The sequence below is a fragment of the Gallus gallus genome, chromosome 27 (genome assembly GCF_016699485.2).
Source record: "Gallus gallus isolate bGalGal1 chromosome 27, bGalGal1.mat.broiler.GRCg7b, whole genome shotgun sequence".
In the NCBI taxonomy this organism is placed as follows: domain Eukaryota; kingdom Metazoa; phylum Chordata; class Aves; order Galliformes; family Phasianidae; genus Gallus; species Gallus gallus.
Window position 1 is genome coordinate 3,840,972 of NC_052558.1, and position 10,010 is coordinate 3,850,981.

At 61.7% G+C, this 10,010-nt stretch overlaps 1 protein-coding gene across 6 annotated transcripts; it reads left to right on the forward strand.

Moving 5' to 3' along the window:
* Positions 1-114: 114 nt before the first annotated feature.
* Positions 115-9,916, forward strand: LOC107057564 (suppressor of cytokine signaling 7). Of its 6 annotated transcripts, none has more exons than XR_005841980.2 (10): positions 115-1,039; positions 2,741-2,805; positions 3,769-3,873; positions 4,349-4,450; positions 4,794-4,924; positions 5,684-5,852; positions 6,691-6,819; positions 8,007-8,099; positions 8,364-8,518; positions 8,737-9,916. XR_005841980.2 is itself a non-coding variant. In XM_040653320.2 (10 exons), the coding sequence occupies exons 1-9, from the start codon at positions 219-221 to the stop codon at positions 8,482-8,484; spliced, it is 1,779 nt and encodes a 592-aa protein (XP_040509254.1). In that variant the 5' UTR covers positions 115-218; the 3' UTR covers positions 8,485-8,518; positions 8,737-9,916. The 6 variants fall into 6 exon arrangements, 4 of the variants coding, with proteins under 4 accessions (XP_040509254.1, XP_040509255.1, XP_040509256.1 ...); XR_005841981.2 differs by having other exon boundaries at positions 9,062-9,916; XM_040653320.2 differs by having other exon boundaries at positions 7,964-8,099.
* Positions 9,917-10,010: the final 94 nt, after the last annotated feature.

Sequence of the window (10,010 nt, forward strand, 5' to 3'; positions counted from 1 at the left end):
AGCGGGGGGCGGAGCGCGGAGAGGGGCGTGGTCACGTGCAATATGGGCGTGGCCTCCGGGATCACGGACCGGAGCCTGGAGAAGGGGCGTGGCCAAGACCGGAAGTCGGGGGGCGTGGTCACGTGCGGTCCGGCCGCGGAGGAGGGAGCGGCGGCGGCGGCCGTGCGGGGGGCGGCGGGACCGCTCCGCTCCCGGGGCGCCATGCGGCGGCCGTAGCGATGCAGCGCGCCGAGCTGCGCGACGGGGAGGCGGCGGCCGCGGCCTCCTACCGGGTGCTCAGCCGCCTGCTGGGCTATGGGGCCGGGCCGGAGGCGGGCGCGGCGGGCGGCCCCGGTAGCGGCGCGGCGGTCGCGGGGCCGCCGGGCCCGGGCGGAGCGCGGCTGCCGCTCCCCGTCCCCGCTCCGGGAGGGGCCCCTCGGCCGCCGCCGCAGCTGATGGTGTTCCGCAACGCCGCCGAGGGCCGCCCCGGAGAGGAGGAGGCGGCGGCGGGCGGCGGGGAGGGCCCGGCGGGCGGCCCCGAGCTGCTGTGCCCGCGGCACCGCTGCGCCTTGGAGCCCAAAGCGGCGGCGGGGGGCGGCTGGGGGCCGCCGGGGGGGCTGGAGCTGCAGCTGGCGGCCCTCGGGCTGCGGCCCCCGGCGCTGGGAGCGAAGGGCCCCGCCGCCTGCCCGTGCCTCGGGCCGCCCGCCGCCGAGGAGACGAGCGACGCGCTGCTGGTGCTCGAGGCGTTGGAGCCCGACGAGGCCGAGAGCTGCTCCGAGGAAGAGCCGGGCAGCCCCGGCCCCGCCGACCCGCAGGAGCCGCCCCGCGGAGCCGCCGCCGCCGCCGCTCGGAGAGCCGTGCCCGGCCCCGGGGCGGCGGGAGGCAGGAAGGGATCGCTGCGGGTCCGCCTCAGCCGCCTCTTCCGCACCAAAAGCTGCAGCGGAGGGTCGGCCCCGGGGGACGGGGGCGGAGGGAGTCGGCGGGGAGCGGAGCTGACGGCCTCGGCACACAGCCTGAGCGACGGCGGAGGGGCCCGGGGCCGCGGGCAGGAGGAGGGCAGGTACGGAGCGGGGGGGGGGGACGCGGGGTTCGGAGCTGCTGGGGGGGGAGTGGGGGGGGATGCGCGGGCGGTGCGGTGCAGGAGGGGCCGTGGAGCCCCGGGGCCGTACCCGGAGAGTGGCTTTTGGGGGTCCGTGTGCCCCTCCTGGGGCTTAGGGGGGTTCCCTGGGGGTGGCAGCTGGGGATGCTGGAGGTGCTGATCCCGCAGCTGTGTGCAGTGCTTGGGGTGCTGCTGGGCTCGGTGGCTTCAGCGGCACGCAGTGCTCCGTCCCTGCAGGTGGATGGGACCCTGGGCAGCCTTTGGGGAGCACCCGGCCTATGGCACGGCTCGGGACCGGGTGAGCTGTAAGGTCTCCTGCAGCCTCATCCCCTTTAAGGTTCGGGTTCTGAGCTGCTCCGCTCCTGCTCTGCACCCCATGGCCACGGTGTCCCCCTGGTGTGGGGCTGCCAGGCTGTCACGGAGGGGCACAGCCACCAGTCACTGCCTGGCACTGCCGCCAGCTGGCCCTTATCCCTTGCATCACAGAGGGCACGTGGTTTGGCTCAGCAGTGCACGAGGACCGTGCGAGTCCTCCCACGTTGCCCCATCCCAACAGCAGCACGTCGGGGTGCCCATAAAGACAACCTATGGTCCCTGTGGTACATTGCAGTGCTGAGACTGGGGGGGGGCACAAAAGCAGCAGCAGCTCCATCACAGCCACGGAGCTGCTGTGCTTCTCCCCGGTCAGCACAGTGCTGCCGTTCTACCAAAGGTTACTTCAAGGTGTCTGATGCAGCAGCTGCTGTGGTTCAGGGCCTCAGAAGAGGCAGAGCTTTATGGAGTGCCCTCCTGCCCGGGAGCTCAGGGCTGCTGCAGCGCTGCCCCTCGTGCTGCAGCGTGAGGCTTCTCTCTGAAAGCTGCAGCCGTGGGGCTGCTCTCCTTGCAGCCATCTGCAGCCCAGGGCTCGGGGTTGGTGCAGGTTTGGCTGTGGTTCTGTGGTCGGCTCACCCAGCCCCGGGCTCCTGAGTTTGGAGGGCTGAGCCGACCTTTTTCTGTGCCTCATCTGTGTGTGTGATGGTGGTGTGGGAAGGCTGTGGTAGTGCTGCGTGGCTCTGCTTGGTGAGGGCAGCTCTCATCCCACTGCAGGTGTCGGTCCCGGGTCTGTTTGTGAGGAGTATGGCTGATAAGCAATGAGGAGTATGGCTGATAAGCAATGAATCGGCCTCCTTGGGGGGTTGGGGAGGAGCTGAACCCCCAGGCAGCCACGAGAGACCTGAAAAGGAGGAGCTTCCAAGCAGTTGGATGAGGTTTTATACCTTGAGATGAGTTCCCTCAGCTCCGGGTTCAGCAAAGTGCTCCCGAAGTGCCCGTGGTCACGCAGTGTGTGTGAGGCACACGGCAGCGTTGGGTTCAGAGCAGCGGCGCTGCCTGTTGTGAAACAGCTTCTTGGCTCCACCAGCCACGTTTGCTTGGGGTTTTCTTTCCCAAGACTTGATTAATCACCTTGCCAGAGATTTGCTTAGCAGCAGGACGGGGCCCTGGCCTTGCTGGTTGGCTGTCCTATTTAAACCACAGCTCTGCTCCAGGGGTCGGATCGGCACACGGTGCTGTCTCCATGCTGGGTGCGCCGTGCTGAGGGCTCTCCCATACTGAGAAGATCAAATGAAGACCATTGGTGATTTTTTTTTTACCCCCCCCCTCACTATTTTGTATTTCCAACAGGAAACACAGACTGACGAGAACTCAAAGTGCCTTTTCCCCGGTTGTTTTCAGCCCCCTCTTCACAGGTAAGGGTTTGAAGGGGTTGCACTTCGGTCTCCTGGAGGGCAACGTGTGCTGAGCACTGCAGGGTTTGCTCCCTGCGAGCTGCAGGTGGATTCCTGGCTGATCGAACACATCAGGGCTGCTCGGAGCCAGGGCTGCTCCTGCTCTATCAGCTCTTGCTGGGGGAAGATGGGAGCAGAGGATGTGTAGTTCCTGCACCTGCTGGCACCTCTCAGCTTCAGCTGTATAAGGTGAAGCAGCCCAGCATAGCTGGACACTGTTGGCAGGGCATGGAGATGAAGGAGGATCTGCATGCACACGTGTGCACTCACACCCACAAAGCCCCCGGGGGAAAGCACCTCGGGTAACGCCTGCACCTAAATACCCCTCTAATGATACTGATTAATGGGCACAGAGCTCTCGCAGGCTGGAGGAAGCTGAGTCAGTGTTGTCCTATGCTGAGTGTCAGGGCGGGTTGCAGGAGGTCGGGGAGCTGCTGCTGCTTCTGGAGCACAGCTATGGGGGTCGAAGTGGGCCCTGAGGCTGTGGGTGCACAGGTCTCAGTGCTGGTGGTGGCTGGCAGTCTGCTTGGGCTGAATTCTGACCAACGCCTCCATTGTGGCAGCAGCACTTTGGCTGTTGGCTGTGCTTCTGTGTCGGTGCGATGCTGAGGCTTTAAGTGGGGTTTGATGGCTTCGTTTTCCTCCCATGATTGCAGAGGAAGCTCAAGGTTTCCCAGTTCACCTTGGATGCCTTCACATTGTTATTTCCTGAACCTAAAGGCTCTGAACCCACTCCCTCATGAATGTTAAGGGTTGGTACCTTCATGGCCTATAGAGTGAGATGTACTTCTGTTAAACCACCCGAGCCGTCTGCAGGCAAACCCTGACCGGAGCTATGGGGATCCGCTGCCCCTTCCCGTGTCCCTCTGCCTCCCCCCCGTGCAGAGGGAGCGGTGCTCACAGTTCACCTCTGCCATCCTCCAGGTGAAACGGTGTCTCTGGTGGACGTGGACATCTCCCAGAGAGGACTGAGCTCCCCTCACCCTCCGACTCCGCCGCCTCCTCCGCGCCGAAGCCTCAGCCTGCTGGGTATGGGTCCGTCTGGGTGCCGCCCCTGGGCTCTCTCCACTGCCCCACGTTGTTTCTTGCTGCTCCTCCCTAGCACCAGCGTTTCCTGTAGGTCCCTGCTGTGCTTCATGCTTTGGGGAGGTGGTGCCAGGAGCCCAGCGTGGCTGCTGAGCATCCTTCTCTGTGCTCAGGATGAGGCAGCCCCAGGGAGCGCACATCCCATGTGCCAGGGTGGCAAACCCCTCTATAAACGCCTGCCCTGTGCTGCAGGCTGCACGCATGGAGGTGGCCAGGCTGGAAAACTAACTCCTTTGCTCTAAGGGTGTGTGTGTGTGAGCTGCTGGGCTGCTCTCAGAAGCTGTTGGGGCATCACGAGCTCCATCTCGTGCTCCCCCTGCTGTGCTCGGTGGCAGTTTGCTCATCCCACATTGCCGGCAGCGCGCAGCTTGCTTGCTTTCCTCCCTTCTGAATGCCTCTCACCTCTGTTCTCTCCTAGATGATATCAGTGGGACGCTGCCTACGTCTGTCCTAGTGGGTCCGATGGGGTCTTCCCTGCAGTCTTTCCCTCTGCCTCCGCCTCCTCCGCCCCACGCCCCAGGTCAGCTCAGCTCTAGGGCTTCCTATGCGCTTCCCCTTTGGTTTACACTTTCCTGCCCTAGAGGACCCAAAGGGCTTTAATTGCCCCTTAGTGTTGGGATGGCTTAATTCCTTCCTTTGGTGCTTTTCCCTTGCCTTCCCTCCAAGCTAGCCCAACAAACAGCAGGTGAAGGTGCTGAGTCACCTTGGGAGAGCTGTTTGACACCTCCCAGTGCCCTTCATGAGGATGCTGTCCTCCCGTCTGTCAGTCCTGCATCCTCCTCTGCCCGCTGCATTGGGAGCTGAGCACTCTGGGGCCCACTCAGCTCAGCACTGATTGCACTGTGCTGTCCCTCCCTCTGCAGATGCCTTCCCCCGGGTCGTTCCCCTCCGACCAACAGAGCCAGCACCCATCCAGCCCGCCCCACACCTCCAGTGCCCGCTGTACCGCCCGGACTCGAGCAGCTTTGCAGCCAGCTTGCGAGAGCTGGAGAAGGTGATCTCTGCATGGGGAGATGTGGGGTGGGAAGGGCAGTGGGGTGGGGCTCTGCGTTTTGAATCGTGTCCTAAGCGGATGGAATGAGTTGGCTTGGAAGGGATGCTAAAGACGGTTCGGTTCCGACCCCTGCTGTGTGTGGGGTGCCCCCACCGGGCTGCCCAGAGCCCCGTCCCATCTGGGTATATGGGCACCTGCAGGGATGGGGCACGCAGCTCTCTGGGCAGTCCACACCAGAGCTTCACTGCCCTCCGAGTCCTGAATTTCCACCTAACACCTGACCTCAGTCTCCCCTCTTTTAGCTTAAAGCCATTCCTCCTCGTCCTATCGCTGTCAGACTGGGTGAGAGGTCTCACTCCCTCCTGTTTATAAGCTCCCTGTAAGTGCTGGGAGGCTGCAGTGAGGTCTCCCAGAGCCTCCTCCAACAAACCTCAGCCTTCCCTCAAACGAGAGGCTCTCCAGCCCTCCGTGAGCTGCTTTTGGGAGCTGGTTGTGGGCACGAGGTTAAGGCAGGACCAGAGAACACCCCCAGTGAAGGCCTGGGCAAAGCCAAGGGATGCATCACACGTTCTTTCCCCACCTGTGGTTGGTGGATGCAGTGGTGTTTTCCCATCCAGAAGCAACGAGTCCATGCTTGGGATGAGCACAACCAGGAAATGAAATGTTGGTATAAAAGTGAATTAAGGAGAGCAAATGTGGCCGCGCCTTCAGTCCCTCCTCACCAGCAGCCTGCTGATGTGGGGTGTCTCGTTCCTGCAGTGCGGGTGGTATTGGGGACCGATGAATTGGGAGGATGCAGAGATGAAGCTGAAGGGGAAACCGGATGGATCCTTCCTGGTGCGGGACAGTTCTGACCCCCGTTACATCCTGAGCCTCAGCTTCCGATCGCAGGGCATCACCCACCACACCAGGATGGAGCACTACAGAGGTGAGGGCTGCGGGCGGCTCTGGGATGCTGTGAGCTCGAGGAGCCAAAGCAGTGCCCTTCCCTTTGCTCCAGCTGCACTTCTGGCATCCTTGGAGCAGCGTTGGTGGATTCAGCCCCGCGCTCTGCCTGCTGCAATGGCTTCGTGCTGCAGCCTGGAAAGCTGCAGAGCTGAGCGCTCTGCTGACCCCATGGAGATGAGAAATGGGGGCTGGGGGCTGAGGGAATGGTAAATAGGGAACTGCTGGACCTTGAGGGTTCAGGTAGATGTGAGCAAGAAGTTGGGATTTTTTATCCTTTCCTTTTTTAATAGGGCTGGGCAGGCAGCCCGAGGGGGGGGGGGTTGTGCAGTGACCCTGCTGGGATTGGCCTTTGCATCTGCTCCCACCTCTGAGGTGGTGATCCTTCAGATCAGAGCTTGCTGGCTCCCAGTGCTCAGTGGGCACTCCTGTTCCTCCTGTCTGGGGGTCTTCCCCATTGAAGCAGGACGGAGCTGTGCAGAGAGAAGCACGTTTTGGGTGTTGTGAGCACCTCCAGGTGCTGCAAAGCCAGGGATGCTTTTGCTCCCCCCCCCCCAATGCCACTGGGCTGGAATACAGTGTTGGTTTGGCTGCAGCTCCATAGTGCAAGTGCTGCTCCCTGGTGCAAGAAGCAGGCAGTGCATGCAGCTAGGAGGCCTGCCTTCCTGCTCTGCGGTCTCATTGCTTGCCATTCGAGCTTACCGTGCCCTATGTGAGGTTGCAGAGGTGGCTGTGGGGCTGTCACCCCTCCTGTATGGGTGAGTGTGCATCTCCTGCAGCCGGCAGCTCTCCGGTGACGTGAAACTCTGTCCTGTTGGCAGGGACCTTCAGCCTGTGGTGCCATCCCAAGTTTGAAGACCGCTGCCAATCCGTGGTGGAGTTCATCAAAAGAGCCATCATGCACTCCAAAAACGGGAAGTTTTTGTACTTCCTCCGCTCCAGGGTTCCAGGTGAGCATCCCAGCAGGACGGAGGGGCAGCTCCTGCTGTGGGTGCAGACAGGAGCGTGCCGGGAGCACCCTGTGCTTGAGACAGAGAGCTTGGAGGGAGGCTGGGAGGCATCTGAAGGTCTCTTCCCCTGAGCATGGGGGCTCTGGGGGCTCCCCAGGGCTCCAAGCACATCCCTTAGCAGAAAGGATTTGCTCTGGGTGCCATTCTGGGAGCCATCCTTGGGTGTGATGCCCCGTGCTGCTGCTGCCAGACCTTCCCCCCAGGGAAAGGAGGGGGGTGCTGAGCTCTGCAGCTCCCTGTTGAGCCCGTGAGTGCAGTGCTGCTGCTCGAGGAGGGGATATTCCCTGTGCTGTGTCCCTGCTGTGCTGGCTGAGCTCCCAGAGGCGGATTCCTTTCTGATAGGAGAATCAGAAGGGGGGTTGGTTGGGGGGGTGAAGGGGAAATCCAGCCTTCAATTGATGGCTGTTCTTTGCTTTCTCAAAAGCTGGCTCGCAGCTTCCTGAGCTGCCCGCAGCGGTTCTGAGCCCATCTCAGTGTGAAGAGCTTTCCCTTTTCTCCTTTCACTCCGTTGTCCTCAGAGATGAGCCAGCAGGAGGGGGGGGCTGGAGCGTAACCCGGCTTTGAATCCTTGTGTGAAGATGGAGAAATCTTATGCAGTGAATGAGCCCGGCTCCCACAGATCCTTCCTGGCGCTGCTGCCCACCCCCTGGGCTCTGGGCCTCGATTGTTGCCCATAAGTCAGGGTTGGGAGGGCACTGCTCCTGCGTGGGGGGGGGGGGCTGGCACAGCTCTGCTCTGCCATTGTGCCCAGCCTCGTGACCCCAGGAATGAGCAGCCCTCGTGCTGAGCAGACCCACGGCTTCTTAATGCCCCGACAGAACCCATCCAGGGGCCGTGCAGAGCAGAGCCCACGTGCTGCCTCCCCCCCCTGCCTCTCCCTTTGGCTTTTGCTCTGCGTCCCTCTGCAGCCCATTGCCTCTCCGTGCAGCGAAAGTGATGCTTCTATGGGCGCTGTGTGGGGGGAGGTGGCACACAGCCCTGCCCTGCACGGACCTCTGGTTCCCAAGCACTGATGCTTTCCTTTGCAAAAACACTTAAACGCCAACGTTGCTTTTTGTTTTTACCCCCCCCCCCCCCCTCCAAGGTCTCCCTCCAACGCCCGTCCAGCTCCTGTATCCCGTCTCCAGGTTCAGCAATGTCAAATCCCTCCAGCACCTTTGCCGCTTTCGGATCAGGCAGTTGGTCCGGATCGACCACATCCCCGAGCTGCCTCTGCCCAAGTAAGTCAGCATGGAGTTGTGGCTCAGGGGAGGGGTCCCATTACCACCCCCAACCCCTCTAATGTTCAGGGGTGGGGATAGGCAGAGTGCACAGCTATCAGCTGGGAAGGGGGTAGGCTGCTTCCTTTGGCCTTGGGGATGGCAGGAGGAGTGCTGTGGGGCACGGGAGGGATGCTGTGGGGGGCAGTGGGGTGCGTGCTGCCCTGCAGCTGATGCTCTGCATCCCCCCCCCATCACTCCAACCCCCCCCCCCTCCCATCCCAGGCCCCTCATCTCCTACATCCGCAAGTTCTACTACTACGACCCTCAGGAGGAGGTGTATCTGTCCCTGAAGGAGGCTCAGCTCATCTCCAGACAGAAGCAGGATGCTGAATCCTCCACGTAGCGAGGCCTCCTCGCCCTCCTTGCTGTCACTGATGGTACGTTGTGCCGCCAGGGGGTCCCCCCCCCCCCTCTCCCCCCCCAAAAAAAAGGGGGCTGCTTTGTCCTTTCCATCGCTTTCTCTTGGGGTTGGCAATGGGCAATGAGGCTCCTGCTGCTTTCTTGTGCTCGCTGTGCTCTCACGGCACAGCTGGACTGATGGATCCCTTTCCCATCTCTTCCCCCCCCCCCCCCCCCCCCCCCCCCCCCCCACCAGGAATTTGGCGATGCCATCCGGGTTGGGCTGCAGTGGGGATGAGGCCCACGAAGGTGCAGCTTCTGCAGCACTGCTTTGGTCGGAGGAGAGAAGAGGGGTCCCACGTTCCCACCCAGCAAGCACAGCAGGAGGGGACCCCCGGCTGGGGGGGGCTCGGGAGGGGGGGGGAGGGCTTGGAGAGGCAGCTGAGCCCCCCCACGGACTCCGTGCAGAACAAAGAATGTCGTGGCACTATTTAGGACTTGTAAGGAAGTGTTCTTTTTCTTTCTTTCTTTCTTTCTTTTTCGACATCATCTTCAGGTTTTCCTTTTGGTTCCCTTTGCAGCATGAGAAATAACCGGGTTTTATCATCAGCCTCCTTCGGGAAGGGGACTCTCCGGGGTCAACTGTGGGCACGGCGTGGGGGCGACCCCATGGCTTTCATTTTGGGGGGGGGTGCAGACAGAGGGCTGTGTAGGGCCAGGAGTATCTCCCCCCCCCCCCCCCCCCCCCCCATGCCATCGTGGCATCCCCTCCACCCTGGGATGCAGCACAGCCCTGTGGGTGTCAGAGCAGCGCTGAGAAGTGCCCATTGTGCCAAGGGGTGCTCAGCAACACCCCCCCCCCACCCCCCCACCCCACATCCAACATCGCCTTCAGCCCCCCCCCCCCCCCCCCCGGGGGAGGTGGGGTGGGGGGGTGGGATTTAAAAAGGCTTTGGCTTCCAGCTGTGAACCCAAAACCTCCAGAAATACCTCATTGTGTGCTGTGCACTGCTGGCTCTGTGCTGGGGGGGGGGGCATTGTGGCCGATGGGCACTGCTGCACCTCCACTGCCCCCCCACCCTTCGTACCCCCCCCTTTATACCCCCCCCTTTATGCTGCAGCTCATCCTGGGATGCAACAACTGCACTGAACTGCTTTGGGGGGCAAAGAGAAGCACTGGGGGGGGCTCTGCCCCCATAGCTCTGCACTGTGTCCCATTGGGACCCCCAATAGGCAGCAGCTGTGGGGGGGGGGGGGGGGATGAGGTGGGGTAGGAGTGCAGCTTTGCTTCATTTCCATCATTTTTGGGGTTTCTTTTTTTTTATATATATATATGGGGTTTTTTTTTTCTCTTCTGTGTGTGTGTTTTAATTTATTCAAATAGTCGCCGTGTAATTTATTTTCGTAAAGTATATTAAAGAGAAAAGAGTTAATGATTAAATGGTTAAAAAAGAAGGAAAGAGAAACCCAAGCAGCCTTGGGGGCCCCTCTGTAGGATGGGAGAAATGATGGGGGGGGGGTTTTTTTTTT